Source organism: Monodelphis domestica, chromosome 1 (genome assembly GCF_027887165.1).
Source record: "Monodelphis domestica isolate mMonDom1 chromosome 1, mMonDom1.pri, whole genome shotgun sequence".
NCBI classification, from domain to species: domain Eukaryota; kingdom Metazoa; phylum Chordata; class Mammalia; order Didelphimorphia; family Didelphidae; genus Monodelphis; species Monodelphis domestica.
Genome location: NC_077227.1, coordinates 603,213,017 through 603,233,903, shown reverse-complemented (window position 1 = coordinate 603,233,903; position 20,887 = coordinate 603,213,017). Strand labels below are relative to the sequence as shown.

The 20,887-nt window shown below is 36.1% G+C and overlaps 1 protein-coding gene across 1 annotated transcript in view; it reads right to left on the bottom strand.

The window, feature by feature from the left end:
* Positions 1-12,585: 12,585 nt before the first annotated feature.
* Positions 12,586-20,887, bottom strand: part of MERTK (MER proto-oncogene, tyrosine kinase) — a 127,149-nt gene continuing 118,847 nt past the window's right edge. Inside the window, exons 17-19 of the mRNA XM_007476583.3 lie at positions 16,353-16,512; positions 15,110-15,246; positions 12,586-13,514 (exon numbers count right to left, since the gene is read on the bottom strand). Coding sequence (XP_007476645.2) covers positions 12,998-13,514; positions 15,110-15,246; positions 16,353-16,512 — 814 coding nt within the window. The 3' untranslated portion in view covers positions 12,586-12,997. The remainder of the gene's footprint in view (positions 13,515-15,109; positions 15,247-16,352; positions 16,513-20,887) is intronic.

Genomic DNA, 20,887 nt, shown 5'->3' with positions numbered 1-20,887 from the left:
GAAGGAAAGGATTTAAAAAAGAAATTCTAGTGCTTTCCCTATGTTGACTCTTTCCAATTCATCCTGTGTTTGGCATGTTTGTTTGCATGTTGTCTCCTCTGTTAGACTCTCAGTTTCTTGAGGGCAGGTATTTCTTTTTGCCTTTCCTTGTATCCTTAGCACTTAGCACAGTGCCTTGCACAAAATACTCTTTAAATGCTTATTGACTCACTGGCTGACTTTCATTAAGGCTATACAAAATTTGGTTCCAGTCTACCTTTGTAGCTTATTTCCTTTTTTAAACCATTACCTTCTGTCTTAGAATTAACACTGTGTAGAGGCAGAAGAACAGTGAGGAATAGTCAATGGGGGTTAAGTGACTTGTCCAGGATCACACAGCAAAGGAATGAGCCACCTCAACAACCAGACACTTCGATGCCTCCCCCTTCCCCTCCAGACCTTCTGAAACCCACAAGGTCATAGTACCCAACTTTACCTAAAACAAAACCTAAAACCAAAGAAAAACCAACCCTGAGGCAGAGAACCAAGGGCCCCTACAGCATTGTCTCTCACCAGACATTGTCAGCAAAGGAGCCAGACAAAGAGATGTCCCAAAAAAAGAGAGTGAACCTGCAGGGTCAGTCTGGGAGGTAGAGTCAAGATGGTGGCTTAGAAGCAGCAGAAGTTCAGACTTCTGAAAATGCTTCCTTATCGATCACAAACTGAATGCTCCTAGGGGACGGAAAATCAAACCTAACAACAGGAAAGAGCCAAGGAACCCTCCTGCTGGACTCAACCCAAAAGGTACTCCCCCCAAAAGCCAGAATCCAAGAACACTTTGGTTTAAGGGGAAGGCAGAAGGAAGGTCCCAGGACCCCTCCCCTCCCACCTAGAGTGCTAAGCCTCCAGCAGCAACGGCAACCTCTGGGTAGGCAAAGGGGCTGGTCTGGAGGGTGTACCTTGCAGGCAGGGCTGTACCAGGCTCAGAGTGTGGAACATAGGCAGAAGGGAAGGAGTTGGAGAGGAAGCACAGAACTGGCAGCCTGGTCAGAACTGCTGAGACCCTCCATATTGCTCCAGCCATCCAGGAGGTTTTGGCGTCATAGCACATCTAGCCCAACCCAGTTGAACTTAATCCCATCAAAAGTCTTCAAAACTCAGGGAAGCCCAAACTACAACACCCCTCCCTTACTGACTTTAATTCAATCAAAAGCCTCCAGAGGACATGGAAGCTCAAGCTCCAACATCTGTCCCCCACAGACTGCTCTGAGAGATCTGGAAAAGCTCCAAGATGGGAGATTGACAGAAAGCCCCAAAACCAAAAAAAATGAGAGGAGCAAGAGCACAGACAAATATGGGGAGCAAAGAAGGGGTAAATATGAGCAAACAACAGAAAAAGAAGAAAGAAATAACAATAGACAGCTTCTGTACAGGCAATGAGCAAAAAAGCAAACATAACCAGGGGGGGTGGGGGGATCAGCAATGATAAAGCAGAAATCCCAGAGAATTGGATACAGGCTTTGGAAGAACTCAAAATGCAATTCAAAACACAAGAGAGGCTGAAGACAATTGGGAAAAGAACTTAAAAACTAAGATAAGTCATCTGGAAATAGAAAATAGTGTCTTGAAAGCCAAAATCAACCAGCTTGAAAAATAAGGCAAAGGAGATGAAAGATGAGGCAAAGAAGATGAAATATGAGGCAAAGGAGATGAGAGATGAGGCAAAGAGGATAAAAGATGACCTGCAAAGAAAATCAGACCAGAAGGAGAAGAATGACCAAAAAGTCAGGGATGAAATCCAGTCTTTATGAACCTGAATACAACAACTAGAATTAAGTGACCCCACAAGGCAGCAGGACACTATAAAACAAAATCAAAAGAACTAAAAAATTGAAGAAAATATGAAACATCTCATTCACAAAACAGCATCTACACTGAAGGACCAAAAGGCATGGAATATGATATTCCAGAAAGCAAGCAAATAGCAGAGTGTATTAGAGTCCAAAACCCTACCATATGCTGTCTACAAGAAACACATATGAGAAAGGTGGATACACATAGGGTGAAAGTAAGAGGGTGGAGCCAAATCTATTGGACATCAACTGACAAAAAGAAGGCAGGAGTCGCAATCATGATATCTGACAAAGCCAAAGTAAAAATAAATCTAGTTAAAAGAGATAGGGAAGGTAATTACATCTGATAAAAGGCAGTATAGACAATGAGGGAATATCCGTACTCAACATGTATGCACCAAATGGCAGAGCATCCAAATTTCTAAAGGAGAAACTAGTGGAGCTCAAGGATGAAATAGATAGATAACTATACTAGTGGGAGAACTGAACCTTCCTCTATCCGAACTAGACAAATCAAACCAAAAAAATAAAAAAGAAAGAGGTAAGATAAGTGAATGAAGGCTTAGAAAAATTAGAGTTAGTATATATGTGGAGAAAAATAAATAGGGCAAAAAGGAATACACCTTCTTTTCAGCAGCACATGGTACATTCACAAAAATTGACCATGTATTAGAGCATAAAAACATTGCAAACAAGTGCAAAAGAGCAGAAATAAAAAATATGACCTTTTCAGATCACCATGCAATGAAAATAATAATTAGTAAGGGTACATGGAGAGGTAAATCAAAAATTAATTGGAAATTAAACAATATAATTCTCCAAAACCAGTTAGTTAAAGAACAAATCATAGAAACCATCAATAATTTCATTGAAGAAAATGACAATGATGAGACATCCTTTCAAAACCTATGGGATGCAGCCAAAGCAGTACTCAGGGGGATATTCATATCTTTGAGTTCATATATTAACAAATTAGGGAGAGCAGAGGTCAATGAATTGGTCATGCAAATTAAAAACAAATTAAAACTCCTCAGATGAAGACTAAATTAGAGATCCTAAAAATCAAAGGAGAAATTAATGAAATTTAAAGTCATAGAACTATTGATTTAATAAATAAGACTAGAAGCTGGTACTTTGAAAAAACAAAATAGACAAAGTACTGATCAGTCTAATTAAAAAAAGGAAAGAAGGAAACCAAATTGACAGTATCCAAGATGAAAAGGGAAACTTCATCTCTAATGAAGAGGAAATTAAGGTAATCATTAAAAACTATTATGCCCAATTATATGGCAACAAATATGGCAATCTAGGTGATATGGATGAATACTTACAAAAATAGAAATTGCCTAGACTAACATAGGAAGAAATAGATGACCTAAACAACCCCATATCAGAAAAAGAATTGAACAAGCCATCAAAGAACTCCCTAAGAAAGAATCCCCAGGTCCAGATGGATTCACAAATGAATTCTATCAAACATTCAAAGAACAACTAATTCCAATACTATTTAACAGACTAAGCAAAGAAGGAGTTCTATAAAATTCATTTTTACAACACAAATATGATACTGTTCCCAAAACCAGGCAGGTCAAAAACAGAGAAAGAAAACTATAGACCAATGTCCCTAATGAATATAGATGCAAAAATCTTAAATACAGTACTAGCAAAAGACCCCAGCAAGTCATCACAAGGGTTATTCATTATGACCAGGTAGGATTCATACCAGGAATACAAGGATGGTTCAATATTAGGAAAACCATCCACATAATTGACCATATTAACAAGCAAACTGACAAAAATCACATGATTATCTCAATAGATGCAGAAAAAGCCTTTGATAAAATACGACACCCATTCCTATTGAAAACACTAGAAAGCATAGGAATAGAAGGGTCTTTCCTAAAAATATTAAACAGTATATATCTAAAACCATCAGCAAACATCATCTGCAATGGGGATAAACTAGAAGCCTTCCCAATGAGATCAGGAGTGAAACAAGGATGCCCATTATCACCTCTATCATTTAACATTGTACTAGAAACACTAGCAGTAGCAATTAGAGAAGAAAAAGAAATTGAAGGTATTAAAATTGGCAATGAGGAGACCAGTCTATCACTCTTTGTGGATGATACGATGGTCTACTTAAAGAATCCTGGAGAATCAACCAAAAAGGTAGTCGAAATAATCAACAACTTTAGCAAAGTTGCAGGATACAAAATAAACCCGCATAAGTCATCAGCATTTCTATATATCTCCAACCCATTTCAGCAGCAAGAATTAGAAAGAGAAATTCCATTTACAATCACCCTAGACAATATAAAATACTTTGGAATCTATTTGCTGAGACAAACACAGTATATATATTAACACAACTACAAAACACTCTCCACACAATTAAAACTGGATCTAAACAATTGGAGAAACATTGATTGCGCATGGGTAGCATGAGCTAACATAATAAAAATGACAATCCTGCCCAAATTAATTTACTTATTTAGTGCCATACCCATCGAACTACCAAAAAGCTTTTCTACTGAATTAGAAAAAAACATAACAAAGTTCATTTGGAAGAACAAAAGATCAAGGATATCCAGGGAAATCATGAAAAAAAATGCAAAGGAAGGAGGACTTGCAGTCCCAGATCTCAAACTATACTATAAAGAAGTGGTCATCAAAACAATTTGGTACTGGCTAAGAGACAGAAAGGAGGATCAGTGGAATAGTCTTGGGGTAAATGACCTCAGCAAGACTGTCTATGATAAGCCCAAAGATCCCAATTTTGGGGACCAAAACCCACTATTTGATAAAAACTGCTGGGGGAAATTGGAAGACAGTATGGGAGAAATTAGGTTTGGATCAACATCTCTCACCTTACACCAAGATAAACTCATAATGGGTGAATGACCTGAATATAAAGAAGGAAACTATAAACAAATTAGGCAAACACAGAATAGTATACTTGTCAGATCTTTGGGAAAGGAAAGACTTTAAAACCAAGCAAGAGCTAGAAAAAAATCACAAAATGTAAAATCAATAATTATGATTACATCAAATTAAAAAGTTTTTGTACAAACAAAACCAATGCATCCAAAATTAGAAGGGAAGCAACAAATTGGGAAAGAATCTTCATAACAAAAACCTCTGACAAAGGTCTAATTACTCAAATTTATAAAGAACTAAACCAATTGTACAAAAAAATCAAGCCATTCTCCAATTGATAAATGGGCAAGGGACGTGAACAAGCAATTTTCAGTTAAATAAATCAAAACTATTAATAAGCACATGAAAAAGTGTTCTAAATCTCTAATAATCAGAGAAATGCAAATTAAAATAACCCTGAGACATTACCTCACACCTAGCAGATTTGCTAACATGACAGCAACGGAAAATAATGAATGCTGGAGGGGATGTGGCAAAGTTGGGACATTAATTCATTGCTGGTGGAGTTGTGAATTGATCCAACCATTCTGGAGGGCAATTTGGAACTATGCCCAAAGGGCGATAAAAGACCGTCTGCCCTTTGATCCAGCCATAGCACTGCTGGGTTTGTACCCCCAAAGAGATAATGAGAAAACAGACAGGTACAAAAATATTCATAGCTGCGCTCTTTGTGGTGGCAAATATTGGAAAATGAGGGGATGTCTTTTGGTTGGGGAATGGCTGAATAAATTGTGGTATATGTTGGTGATAGAATACTATTGTCCTCAAAGGAATAATAAAGTGGAGGAATTCCATCAGAAATGGAACAACCTCTAGGAAGTGATGCAGAGTGAAAGGAGCAGAACCAGGAGAATATTGTACACAGAGACTGATACAGTGTGGTACAACTGAATGTAATGGACTTCTCTATTAGTGGCAATTCAGTGATCCTAAAAAACTTGGAGGGATCTATGAGAAAAAACACTATCTGCATTCAGAGGGAACACTGCGGGAGTAAAAACACTGAAAAAAAAACAACTGCTTGATCACATGGACCGAAAGGATATGATTGGGGATGTAGACTCTAAATGAACATCCTAGTGCAAACATCATTTAAATAGGTTCTGATCAAAGACACAAGTAATACCCAATGAAATTGCATGTCGGCTGTGGGAAGGGGGAGTGGAGGTGAGGGAGGGAAATAAAGTGAGTATTGTAACCAAAAAAATAAAATAAAGAATAAAAAATAAAAATCGGAAGTGATCCTGCATTTGAACATGAATTTGATGGGACAAATGCATTATAGGAATGATGTTAAGATTGATCTTGCTCTTTTTAAAAACCATCGTTTCTAAGGGAGAATGTGTTCATGAAATGTTTGAAGATAGTACAAATGTTTGTACTTCTGTTCTTGCTATATCTTTTTTCTTATAGCCCTTACCTTCTGTCTTAGAATCAATACTGTGTATTGGTTCCAAGTCAAAAGAATTCTAAAGACTAGACAACTGGGGCTAAGTGCATAGGTCATAGAGCTAGGGAGTGTTTGAGATCAGATTTGAACCCAGGTCCTCCCATCTTCATGCTTGCCGCTCTATCCACTGAGTCACCTAGCAGCCTCTTTTGCTCTACCTTTGAGGTAAATATCTTTTGCATAAACAAATTAATGTTAAATGGTTAAGTGGAATTAGGATGTTAGTTACTTGTAGTTAATAGTGGGGGAAATGCACCTGGAATAGGGTTCAAACCCAAAGTAGTAAAGGAAGCATCCAAACCCCTCACATAAATCCCTAGTACTCTGATGGGCATATGTAGTAGACTGATCGTGGAAGAGTGAGGCCAGAGCATATTTGCTACATGTGCATAGTTACTTATTTATGTCATCTACCTGTTATAATAAATATGTATTAATAATGTAGGTTATAAAATATACATAAAAATAGAAATGGAAAAAGAATGTGATAATGAGGAAATATTTGTTGATAAAGCCAATAGGGAGCCGCTAGAGTTTACTAAGTAGGGGAGTAATATTAGGAGGCCTTTCCAGGTCTTTCCACCCCCCTCTCTCCAAGGCTGCTGCCTTCACTCTAAGATTATCTTCCATCTATTCTGTACATATCTCCTATGTGCCTAGTTATTGACATATTATCTCCCCCATTTGAATATGAACAGTATTTATGCTTTTCTTTATATTCCCAGCACTTAGCACAGTGCCTGGCGCATAGTAAATGCTTAATAAATGTTTATTGACTGGCCAAGATGATCAGACATTGGCATTATGAAAATCATTTTGGCAGATAGGTGGAAGTAAATTGAAGTGGGAAAAGATTTGAAGCAAGGAGCTTAATCAGAAGGTTGTTCACAGTAATCTAGGCAAAAGATAATGAGAGTCTAAATTAGAGTTGTGACTATATGAGCAGAGAGAAAGGGGTTCAGATGCAAGAAATATTGTGGAGGCAGAAAGCACAGGATTTGGCAGGCAGTATCAAGTCCTGGATTTGGTCAGGATAGACTTAAGTTTGTATCCTTCCTCAGGTTCTTATTAGCTGTGTGACCCTAGGTAAGTCACAATCTTTGCCTCAGTTACCCATCTATAAATAGGGGATAATAATAGGACCTACCTCCCAGGGTTGTTGTGAGGATCAAATGATTTGTTAATCACTTTGTAAACTAGGCCACTATATGAATGTTACTTATAATTATATGCAGGGTGAGTGAGAAGGCAGAGTTGAAGATGACACCAAAGTTGTGAACCTGTGAGCCTATAAAGATGGTTGGTGTCCCTGACAGAAACAGAGAAGTACAGAAGATAGGTAGGTTTTAAAGGAAAGATAATGTGATCGTATCTGAAATGTAGATCACAACCCAGCCATGCTCACTGATGTGATACAAGTCACTCTGTCAGAGCCAAAACAAAAAGGGGAAGGTGGAAGTCCTAACTCACAGGTCAACTGCTCCAGATCACAGAACTTGTCCTCCAAGTTGTGACTGCCCCAAGGGGTGTAAGGGAGAGGAGGTAAGTATTCTGGGGTGGGAAGAGTACAGTTTCCCCAGTGGTGTCCTTGGCAGCAGCTGCTTTTGGTGCCCTAGTAGAAGTTAAATTGTCTGCACAATGGCAAGAGAGTAAAAACAGGGGGAGTGCTGACAAATAACAGTAGGTGTGATTACCCTGGAAACAAGCTCTGGGATTGTCTATCAGGGAGGGTTGAACAGAATCCATCTTCCAACCTCTGATTAGTTTAATCTCGCACCCCCTTGAGGTAGACCTTTATGGAATCAAGCCCCACTTGAACTTTGTAGACCACTTTACTGGAGATTAGATATGTATTCAAATTCAACAACTCTTTTCTTCCATTTTCTGGTAACTATTATATTCTATACTCATACTCTATTCGATTTAACTGGGAACTTAAGCATTCCTTGCCTGTGAAACAAGAGATAGGACACACACCACTTGTAGCAAGAACCTATCCACCTGCCTATATCAGTGGACCCCAAAACAACCTCATTGTGATGGTGGTTGCAACTCAGTCATTCTACATGATTACTAGGAGTTTGAGAAAAGCTTGCCTAAGTGTGGCATAGAGTCCCAAGACCTTATCACAACCACCACTCCATTAATCCCCTTCCAACCCATCTCTTGTGCATTGTATCATACTTCTTGTGTATTGTGTCATAGCTGAAGTACTAGCCACTGACTTGGTTGTATCCTTTGTCATCCCTATTCCCCAATACTTTTGCCTCTGAATTTTGCTTTCCTTTTCATAGCCAAAATGAAAACTATATTGCTTTTTATATCACTGGCTTGTCTGATTCTTTTGTGAAAACCTGTCTAAATCCTACAAGTACTTTAGAGGACTAGGACACAGGATTATTATTTCTTGATAATCCCATTCAAAGTATTTGTATAGTCTGCCCCATGTGCCTAGAATATATTCCTTTCTTAGCTCTGCTGTTCAAAATCCTCTTCCTCTAGAGCTTAGCTCACATTATACCCTATCCATGATCTATTTCCTGATGCCTACCTCCCTACCTACTCCCTATGTGAAAATGTTGTCTTCCTAGAACCCAATGGTTAGTTCTCTACTTTGTATCTAATACCATTATTTTGCACTTATATTTATTTGTAAAAGTTTTATATCTACTCCATCCGCCATCCCATTGATTATAAGCAACTTGAGGGCAGGGACTGCTGTTTTTAACTTTCATATTCCTTGCAAATAGTAGGTACTTAATAAATGTCTGTGGAATTCTATTCTTCTATTCTCTGTGTGAAGGGGGCATATTTGATCATCTCCTGATTATTTAAAGTTCCTATTGTGGAAATGACACTTGTTTCAGATATCCCCCTGATAATAATCCTTCATAACTCCATGTATTACATAGCATTAACTTACTTCCCTAACTTATTTACACTTTACTCCTATACTATATTCATTTTTATTGCTCTCTGTCTCCTGGGTTCTAAATCCTTCAAAAGGCAGAAGCCTATAATGGACTAATACCTAGGTTTTATTTAAAGGCTGGGAAAGGGAGACCTCTGAGGGGATCTAGTTGCATTTTTCATCAAATATTCTCAAGAAAGAAAAGTAAAAAATATTTAATAACCTACACTTCCCTTTTATACCATCTGTTGAGGGACAGTATTCTTTAATTTGAATTTATTATTTAATTAATTGATTTAGAAAATGGTTTCATGATTCATGTTCTTTCCCTCCCCTCCTCCCACCCCCACTTCTGCCAACATGCTGTTCCACTGGATTTTACATGTGTCATTGATCAAGACCTATGCCCATATTATTAATATTTGCACTAGGGTGATTGTTTAGAGTCTATATCCCCACTCATATCCCCATTGACCCATGTGATCAAGCAGTTGTTTTTCTTCTGTGTTTCTACTTCTACAGTTCTTTCTCTGGATGTGGAAAGCATTCTTTCTCATAAGTCCCTCATAATTGCCCTGGATCATTGCATTGTTGCTAGTAGAGAAGTCCATTACATTCGATTGTACCACAATGTATCAATCTCTGTGTACAGTGTTCTCCTGGTTCTGCTCCTTTAACTCTGCATCAATTCCTGCAGGTTGTTCTAGTTCACATGGAATTCCTCCAGTTCATTATTTCTTTTAGCACAATACTATTACATCACCAACAGATACCACAATTTGGTCAGTCTTTCCCTAGTCAAAGGACATCCCCTCATTTTCCAATTTTTTGCCACCACAAAGAATATGGCGATAAATATTTTTGTACAAGTCTTTTTCCTTATTATCTCTTTGGGGTATAAACCCAGCAGTGTTATGGCTGGATCAAAGAGCAGGCAGTCTTTTAGAGTCCTTTGGGCATAGTTCCAAATTGCCCTCCAGAATGATTGGATCAATTCACAACTCTACCAGCAATGCATTAATGTCCCAACTTTGCCACATCCCCTCCAGCATTCATTACTTTCCTTTGCTGTCATGTTAACCAATCTTCTAGGTTAGGTGGTACCTCAGAGTTGTTTTGATTTGCATTTCTCCAATTATAAGAGAATTTAGAACACCTTTTCATGTGCTTATTGATAGTTTTGATTTTTTTATCTGAAAATTGCCTATTCATGTCTGAAGGACAGTATTTTTAAGATATTCTAGGCATTGGTCAACAGGGAACCTGAAAATTTAACTCCATAAATTAGACACAATTTTGCTCAAGTGGCATTTAGTGAGGCTCATCAGGCATATGAACTGTAAAGGAAATACTTAGTTAAATAATATATAAATCCAATTATAGTTGATAACTCTCAAGTCTATGGACCATAAAGAATAATTTTGATCTGGCAACAATTATATTGTAGAAATATACTTAAAATGCCTCCTCTATAATGAGAAAAGAATCTTTAACATGAATTCTAAATATGTTAGATACAGTTATTCCTGGAAAATATGACACAAATATTCTTGAAAAGAAATTGGTAATAGATTGCAATCACTCCTTGTCTTAAGCCCAATGAGGCTTACTCTGTGGTCACCTGAGAATCACAGATGAGCCAAAAAGTGTTCCTATGCTGACCAGCAGGAGAAAAAAAAGACACAAAGAAAATGGACTAATCTAAGAGCAAAGCCAAAATGGTTCTATTATCTGGGTCTTCAGGTAGAAGATGTAAGAAGAGAGCAGAGGCATGTTTCTTCCTACCTATTTAACACAAGGGAAAAATTGCCATGGTGAAAAGAGAACAAGAATAGACCTAAAGTATCTTGAACAACTGAAGAAAGCGAGGTCAAGAGAAAGTTCCTCAAAGACACAGGTCCTAAAGCTCTGAAAACTACTTCTGTTAAAGTTACACCATAGTCTAAAAATCAAGTCTGGCCCCTCAGCATTTCCTCTCTCTCAAAGGGAAGCCATTTCATATCTTATACATTTCAGGATTTGTCAGCTCCAAAAACCGCAAGATGGTTTCCATTTTTCAAAGATATTTAGTAGCAGTCAATTTTGAATTGATGAGATCTTGGCCTATTAATAGAGAAAGCCACCTCCTCAATCCAACTTTAATCAAAGGGAGTCCAGCTCTGTTCATAATAGAAGCCACCCCACTCAGTCCTGAGATTTTAGGAATTACTCTTTCTTGAAACCAGTTAAAGGAGAGATAAAGTAATTCTAACCCTCCTAATCCCATTCCAGACAATGAAGGTTATGTGGGGAAAAGTAATTAAGATATAGCCAAGGATGAATGTGTAGGCAGACTTACATGCTTGGGAAACTGAACTTTTTGAAAAATTGAAATTGCTATAGTACTATTATCTTTTCTGAGAATGAATACTCAAACCAAGAACAAGTGAATGTAGAATTAGAATCAGAAGACCTGGGTCTGAATATCTGTTTAACTTTGAACAAGTCACTTCTCTCCAGGATTATTTCCTCATTTGAAAAAAAAATGAGAGGTTAGATTAGATGATTCTAAGGTTCCTTCCTGTTCTAAATAGTATGAAATAATTATAATGCATCCTGCCAAGGTTATGTTTAATAGGAAAAATATATCACAAAACCAGTTTTTGTTCATGAAGCTTACCTTGATCTAACCCTAAACCATCCAGAAGTAATCTCCACTTCATTTGATGAGAAATAATATAGTAGTTTGCTTACATATTTTTGATACATTTATTATATTCTAATTTGTATCAAAGCAAAATTTTTTGCCAGCATATTACAAGCTCTTTGAGAATAGGAATTGCCTACCCTTATATTACCAGAACTTAACATATTTTGAATAACATAGATGATTAATAAACAAACCATGATTTGAATTTATTATTGAACTATTATTTATAAATTATGAAATATTGCTAGTTGTAGTCCTATACCCATTCCTTTTAAACCCTATCTCCATGGAAAGATAGAAGAGGATTTAGGAGAAAGGAGATAAACCAATAGAAGATCAGCAGGCTGGTATCTCAGCTAAGTCTAAGGGCTAAGTCATTAAAAGAGTAAACAAGCCAACCAAAGATAAAGCAAGGAGAATTATCTCTTTAAAAATTATTTATTGATATTGCTTGTCTTGATAAAAGCCATTTCAAGCCTGCCTCTCTCCATGTTGTGCCTTCCATTGTGACAAAAAATATATGTAAGCTAAAATATCAGATATAGTGAGAGCATCTGACAAAGTATAAAATATACTAACCTATGATCCTCCCCACCTTCTCTGCCATTAGGAAGGAGATATGTTTCACAGAACTCGGAAAGAGCCAAAAAGTCTACAGACCAAAAACATGTTATTTCATATCAAGAAAGGCAATTCAGAGACTTGGTAGGAACACACATGATTAATATGAAAGAATTATTTTATAGAAAGCAGAAAACTCAAGTTTAAAATTTCACTGTGCAAATTTATTCATTATTAATTTACAAAAAGAAAAAAGGAAAACATTAACAGCTTTTTAAAATCTTTATACATGATGTGAATAAGAAACCAATGTTGGCAAGATAAAACTATTTAAACCTAAATGTTCATATCTACAAGATATGGTGAAATAAAATAGATCATCTTTTAATAAAATATAATCTTTGCAACTCTTTCTATACACACATATTTCTTTATTTACAAATATATATTATGAATTTTTAATAGCTACTTAACTAGTCAACTTCCAAATGGCACTTTGGAACTAGACTATTTACTTGGTGAAAAACCAAGTAAATAATAAAAGAATAAATCATCTGTAGATCTTTCTCATCTAGAACCCTATCATTCCCTTCAAGTCTTATCACCATCCTCTTTCACATCAGAACCTCAGAGTCTTCTGAAGAATCATCTGCGTACAACAGTTCATCATGTAAGGTACTACTCATAGGCAGAGTGCTAGACTGTGACCATGTTGCCCCATTCCTCAAAACTTTGTCCTCCAATAAAACTGTGTTCATCTGTTCAGGAGTCACTGATGTGGGAGCAGTCAAAGGAAGCATTTCCCATTCTTCACTTAATCCATTCAGGATATATCTTTCTTCATTAAGATGATTCTCATGCATTTCTACTGTGACTACACTAGAGTCAGGCTTGGGAGTGCAGGAGGCAATGATATAATTGGGATCAATGTCCATTTCCATCTGAGTGAACATAGGATCCTCTGCCATTCCTTCATAGTCCTCCAACAGTCGTGTATTAATATAAATTACATCTGCTTTTTCCTGGCCATCAAGCAAACTTTCCAAGAGCTTTTCTAGTCTGAGTTTTAACTCTGAGAAGGTTGGTCGGTCCAAAGGATTAACTCTCCAGCAAGAGCTCATTATTTCATACCTGTGAGTTTTAAAAAAAAGTTTGTTAGTATTAGACTGAACAGTAAAGCACCCATAGAAATGAATACCCAATATTCTTCTTCATGTCCCTGGCTTTCCAATCTGTATTCTTTCTCATGCTAGCCAGAATGCCATCTTTTACCTTCTCTCTCTGTTGAAATTCTATTTATTTTTGCAAATTATCTTTAAAAAGCTGAATGATGTAGTAGGAAGAGAATTGGCCTGTAATCTAAGAAAACTTGGATTCAAATCTCACCTCATATACCTTGTTTATGGGACCCCAGGCAAATCATTTAATATTCCAGTTCTTTAGGAAATCCTTTCAGACTCTATAAGTTGTATATAAGATTTCAAGATGAAATTCAGAGTTATCTATAGAAATGAAATCACAGGACCTGTCCCTAGATCTTTTCCTTTAAGGTCCACCTCATTTTTTAAGTCTTCTTTTTATCTCTTTATCACTGGATATGACCTCTGTCCTCTTCTTTGAACCTCCAGAATACTGTGGTTTTATCTATTTTCTAGCAGTTATCATTTTATAACTTATATAGTTATTTTTCTATTTCTCTTATCTCTCCTTTCTACAATATAAGCTCTTTCAAAGCATGGATCATATCCTATTCATTTTTGTAATCTCTTCAATTTTGTAATCTATTGTGCTTTGCATTTTGTAGGAGCTCAATGAATATGATGAATTGAATTCAAAATAGCACTCATAAAATTAATTGTTACAAGTATGAAAATCCATCTATGTTTCATACCCATTAAGCAAGTAAAATATTTGTATTCTTCTCCTACACAAAATGGTGGAAGTGTGGAGAAGAATGATATGATTAAAATAATACTATGTAGGTCTGAGGAAGCAAGAGATCCATAGTCAAATACTAGCCCTAGAATTAGGATAAAACATCTGTGGGTTCCATCTATTAACTGAATATTCTTCCTTCTCTGTGTTAGTGCAGCACATAAAAAAATTATCCCAGAAAAATCGTCAGCAAAAGGGGTAGATGGGTCATGTACTAAGCACAAAAGAAAACAGGTGAACATACAATATATTGCACTGGTATCTGCATAATGTTAAAAGGTCTGGAGGAATGTTGTTAGCTTGTTGGGTGGTATGTATGATAGGAGGGAAACAAGGACAAAGGGTGACAGTGAGTTTTAGGAAGGCATATCCAAATCAATAAGATAACAAATCCATTGGCATGCTAATTATTTACTGCTAGATGCTTTGATTGATCACTCTTTTTATATATGAGTTTATCACTTGATTAACCTACCACCCAAACCCCCAAACCTTGGAGATTAGAATTTTCTGGCATTAAACTATATGCATTTAAAAAAATCCGTATTTTTCATTGTTCCTCATTGTGCCTCTCCCAACCCTCAATAAATCTTGCCTACCTAAGCAGTTAACTGCCTTCTAAAATAATTAGTAAGCAAACAGGTATGGAGTATCTACCATATGCAAAGCACTGCATGTCAATGGAAAAGAAAGATGACCTAATCTCTCCTCTCAAAGAGCTTACAGTATAATTTGCAATACTTTCAAGACAATAGCAGAAACATGGGATAATAAAGAGAAGCAGCACTCACAGTTCATCCAAACAGTCATCAGGCTGCTTCAGTCGGTGGCCATGAATAAGATAGTCATAGATTTCATGATTCTGGACCCCAGGATATGGAGTCATCCCTCGGGTGGCTATCTCCCACATGGTCACTCCAAAGGCCCACTATGACAAAGCAATAACAAAATCAGAATGTCATTTCAAGAAAGATTGAATGACTCTTTTCATCAGAAAAGGTCACTTTTCTGTAGTCCATGTGGATTATGCACAATGTTGATAATTATATCTAGGATGTTATGTTCCCACAACATGGAAATAACACGATGCTACTTTTACTGCTAATTAATTTTAATAAATTCATTCCAAGAAATCTTGCAAGGAAAGATATAGAAGCATTTTGCCCAGAAATATTTTGTTTACTTCCCTCTCTCATTGTTAATGTCAACTCCCATCTTGTGATTTTCCAAAAAACTTAAATCACATGGAAATGAAGTTGGAATAATATGAATTATGTGGACACAGGCATTTGTCTTTTGAAGATGCCAAATAATTTTACTTAGATTAGCTTTTTTTTTAGATAGTTAATAGTAGACAACATTATTACCTTTTTATTTTAAGGAAAATAGAGATGAAATGGTGTATCTAAGTTCATAAAAAGTCAGTGATTGAAGTGAAGCATGGGTCTCATGAATGGCAGATTATAACAAGAAAGGGAACAAGCATTTACTGAGTGTTGATTATGTTCCAGCAATTGTACTAAGTACTTTTACAAATATTATTTCATTTGATCCTCTTAACATTTATAAGGATTATACAAATTATCTTCATTCTACAATTGAGGAAACTGAGGCAGGCAGAAGTTAAGCGAGTTGCCCAGGATCACACAGCTAGTGTGTGATTGGAGTGTCTGAGGCTGAATTTGAATGCAGATTTTTCCTGATTCCAGACCAACTGTTTTTTATGTTATCTCATTTGATCTTCACAACAATCCTGAGTCTCCGGGAAGTTAAGTGACTTGCTTAGGGTCAAACAACTAATAAATTTCAGAGGCAGAATTTGAATCTAGGTCCTTTTTGCCTCTGAGTCTTTGACTTTATGTCATGTTATCCTCCTTTTTCTATGAACTAAAATATCCTATGGTATCATGAAAGATCAAAACACATTCCCAAGTGTCTAATCCCTTGAAAGAGTAAAAACAATCTGCTTGACATTTTGTTTTGCATACTGTCACTTTCATCATTTTGACTATTCACTCTGCATGTCATACATACCACATCACTTTTGCTTGTGTAGACACGATCAGCAAGGCTCTCTATGGCAATCCACTTCACAGGCATCTTGGCTATACGACCTTGCCGGTAATAATCACCACTGTAAATTTTCTTAGAGAGACCAAAATCAGCCACACACACAGTCATATCATCCCGCAACCTAGGGACAGAAAATTTAACTTTAATAGCAACAGGCTCAAAATAATAACTCATTTGTACAACTTTAAAATCCCAAATGATATATCATGAAAAGAGTTTTAGAAAGTAAAAGATAAACAACTTAAATTAACCATAGATAGAATAAGATACCTAGAAGTATATCTGCCAAAACAAACCCAGAAAGTACATGAACATAATTATAAAATGTATTTATATAAATAAAGCGAGATATAAATAATTGAAGTCATTGTTCATGAGTAGGCAGTCAATATAATTTTTTAAATTTTATTTTATTTTTCCCCAATTACATGTAAAAACAATTTCTAATATTTAAAAACATTTTCAGTCTTGAATTCTTTCCCTCCCTCCCCTCAACCCCCCCACTAACATAGTAAGCAATCTGATAGAGATTTTACATGTGCAATCATGTAAAATACTTTTCCATATTAATCTTTTTGTGGAAGGAAACTGAAAATAAATTAAGAAAGGAACTGAAAAAGTTTGCTCTGGTCTGGATTCAGACTCTATCAATTTTTTTCTTTGGAAGCAGATGGCATTTTTTACCATGAGTTCTTTGTTATTGTTTTGTATCATTGTATTGCTGAGAATGGCTAAGCTATTCACAGTTGTTCATCAGATAATATTGCTGTCACTGTATACAATGTTCTCCTGATTCTGATTACTTCACTCTGTATCAATGGAATACTCATTTTTCCCCTGAAGGATTATGCTCAGTTTTATTAAATAAGTGATTCTTGGTTGAAGTTCTAGCTTCTTTACTCTCTGGAATATCATATTCTAGGCCCTTTTATCCTTTTATGTAGAAGCTGCTAAACCTGTGTTATTCTGTCTGTGACTCCATATTTGAATCATATCTTTTTGGTTACTTGCAATATTTTCTCCTTGACCTGAGAGTAATGGAATTTTATCCTTCTGGGATCTTTTTTAGGAGATGATTAATGGATTCTTTCCATTTCCATTTTGACCTCTGGTTCTAGAACATCAGGATGGTTTTCCTTGATAGATGATGTCTAAGCTCTGTTTTTGATCATGGCTTTCAAGATAGTTCAATAATTCTTAGAATCTCTCTCCTGGATTTGTTTTACAGATCAGTTGTTTTTCTAATGAGATATTTCACATTTTCTTCTATTGTTTTCATTCTTTTTACTTTGTTTTATTGTTTTTTGATGTCACGTGGAGTCATTAGCTTCCACTTGCCCAATTTTAATTTCTAAGACCTTACTTTCTGCAATGAGTTTTTATACCTCTTATTGTGAAGATTGGATTTAGCTATCTCCTGATTTGTAACAACAAAGATGCTTAGCCTAACAAAATTGGAAAGTCTGTAACCATGCTTGAAGATTGAGTGTTTAGGAGGATGGCCTTTGATAGAGAAATTGACAAATCAGAAACAGCTGACAGACCCCTGGGCTGTCCTAAGTCAAGCTTAGGCTACAATTGGTGCAGAGGAGATGCAGGAAAGGGAGCTAGAATCGTCTAGGGTTTTTTTTCTCCAGGCTTCCTGCCATCTGTCTCTTTCCCCAGAGAGGCGGCTCTGGCTGGCAGCGTGCTAAGTGTTCCGACATCTTGGCGTGGTGGCAGCTATTTGTCTGGGTTTTGGCAGTGAGTTTGCCCTTGAGCTAATTCAGGTTCAGGCATCTTGGTTGAGCCCTCTTGGAGTTCAGGCTAATTCCTTCATCTTTTACTCTCCAAAACCTTATCTTCCTAGAGCCTCTAATCTTCCCCCTGGCACAAGTCAAACGGGAGAAATCCTACACCCTTTCCTTCTCCCTTCTTCTTAATTTCTTTCCACTATATTAATTAAATCACCATAAATTTCCAGCTGACTTGGATATTTTTTATTGGGGATATCCATGGCGACCAAATATTAATATAGTTTAGGTCACACTGCTAAAATTATCCTTACACTTTTCCATTTGACCAATTTTTGCTTTGTAAAGAATTCTCTTCCTCAGAGAATTTTTGTACCATTCTCCCCATATGGTCAATTCTGCCTTTTAAGGAGTTTTTCTCTTCAGTGCATTTTTTAATGTCTTTCCTGATGAGGCCAATTCTTCTTTTCAAGGAGTTCTCATCAATGGATTTTTGTGCCTCTTTTACCATTTGACCTGTTCTGTTTTTAAAGGTATTGTTTTTTTCAGTATTTTCTGGTGACTCTTTTACCAAGCTTTTGACTCTTGTTTCATGATTTTCCTCTCATTCCCCCTCCCCCAATTTTTCTTCTCCCTCTCTTATTTGTTTTTTAAAGACCTTTTCGAGGTCTTCTACTAATTCTTTTTGGCTTGAGATCAATTAATATTTTTCTTAGGAGCTTTAGATACAGCAGTATTGACTTTGTTGTCATCTGAGTTTGTGTTTGGGTCTTTTGGCACCAGAATAACTATGTTGAGTTTATTTTTGTTGTTGTTGTTTGCTTATTCTTCAGTCTTTTTCTTTTCTCTTGACTTAAAAAACTGTTAAAGTTGGGTTTTGTTCCTGTAGTGAAGGGATAACTGCTCCAAGTTTCAAGAACTTTGTGCACTGCCTTTAGATCTAGCTCTGGAAATCTATGATTTTTCAGTTGTTTCAAGATGGTATGATCTAAGGAGAAGTCTGTTTAATACTTTCTCAGGCTGTGGTCTGGCCTATGAGAAAGCATCAGCACTCTTTTCCACCTTGGAACTATGACCCCTTGCTCCCTAAATGCCTTGTTCTTCATCACTCTGAGACCACAATACAGGACTGAAACCTGGCTCTGTGTATGGGTAATTCTAAGAAAGTGTTGCATCAAGAGCCAGGAAAGGGAACCCTATAATCTCCTGAGCAACTGTCTGTGGCTAAGAGCTTCAAAAACCTTTGCTGCTGATTAAGCAGCCTCCCAAGTCTGTTACCATCAGAGAGCCTGCCTTGACATGCCGCTTTGTACTCCACTTTCACCCCAATGCAACAGATAATTTGTGCCATCCTTCTAAGTTGTTTTGAGCTAAAAAATTATTTCACCTCATCTTTTTTGTGGATTATGCTTCTTCAAAATTTGTTTTGAGACATTATATCATAGCTATTTGGATGATATTTTGGTAGACACCAGGTGAGTCTGTGTACCTTTGCCACTATCTTATCTCCACCCTTTCAGAGAGCCAATGTAATTAAATTGACAATCCAACATAAATTAATCTATTTATCCAATGCCATCCCAATTAAATAACCAAATTATTGCCAAAACTTATTTTATTGATCTAGAAAAAAATTCATTTGGAAAAACAAAAGATCAAGAATATCAAAGCAATTATTGAAAAAATGTAAAGGAAGGTAGTCTAGCAGTAATAGATTTTAAACTATATTATACAGCAGTAATTATTAAAACTATCTAGTTCTGGCTAAGAAATATAAAAGAAGATCAGTGGAACAGAACATATATACAACATGTAAAAGATTATAGTAACTTTGTGTTTGACAAAAGTAAAGATCAAAATTTAGTGATAAGAATTCACTATTTAGTAAAAATTATTGGGGAAAATAGAAAGAAGTATGTTAGAGAGTAGATATAGACCAGAACCGTATACCATTTACCAACATAAGATTAAAATGGATACATGACCTTAGGTATAAAGGGAGAAATCATAAGCAAATTAGAATGGAGGAACACATTACCTATCATGGATAGGAGAAAAGGTTATAAATAAGCAAAAGAGAGAAAATCATTCTAAGATGCAAAATGGATAATTTTGAACATATTAAACTAAAAAATTTTGTACAATAAGATTAACATAGCCAATATTAGAAGGGAAAAGATTTTATAGACAATTTCTTAGTTAGAGATCTTATATCTAAAACATATAGAGAACTTAGTCAAATATATAAAAATATGAATCATTCCCCAACTGATGACTGGTCAAAAGATATGAACAGACAATTTTTGGATGAAGAAATCAAAGACATATATAAATGTATGGAAAAAATGTTCTAAATCATTGATTAGAGAAATGCAAATCAAAACAATTCTATCATCTCACACTTATCAGATTAGCTAACCAGATAAAAGACAAAATGAAAAATATTGGAGAGGATGTGGAAAATGGAGATACTAATACACTATTGGTGTAACTGTGGATTGACCCAAACATTTTGGAGAGCAATCTGGAATTATGCTCAAAGAGTTATAAAACTGCGTATACCTTTGACCCAGTAATACCACTATTGGGTTTATTTCCAAAGGAGATCAGGGAAAAAGGAAAAGAACTTATATATTTTAAAATATTTATAGCAGTTCTCTTTGTAGTTGCAAAGAATTGAAAATTGAGGGGATGAACATAAACTGAGAATGGCTAAACATCTGTGGCATATGATTGTGATAAAATATTGCTATGACATAAAAA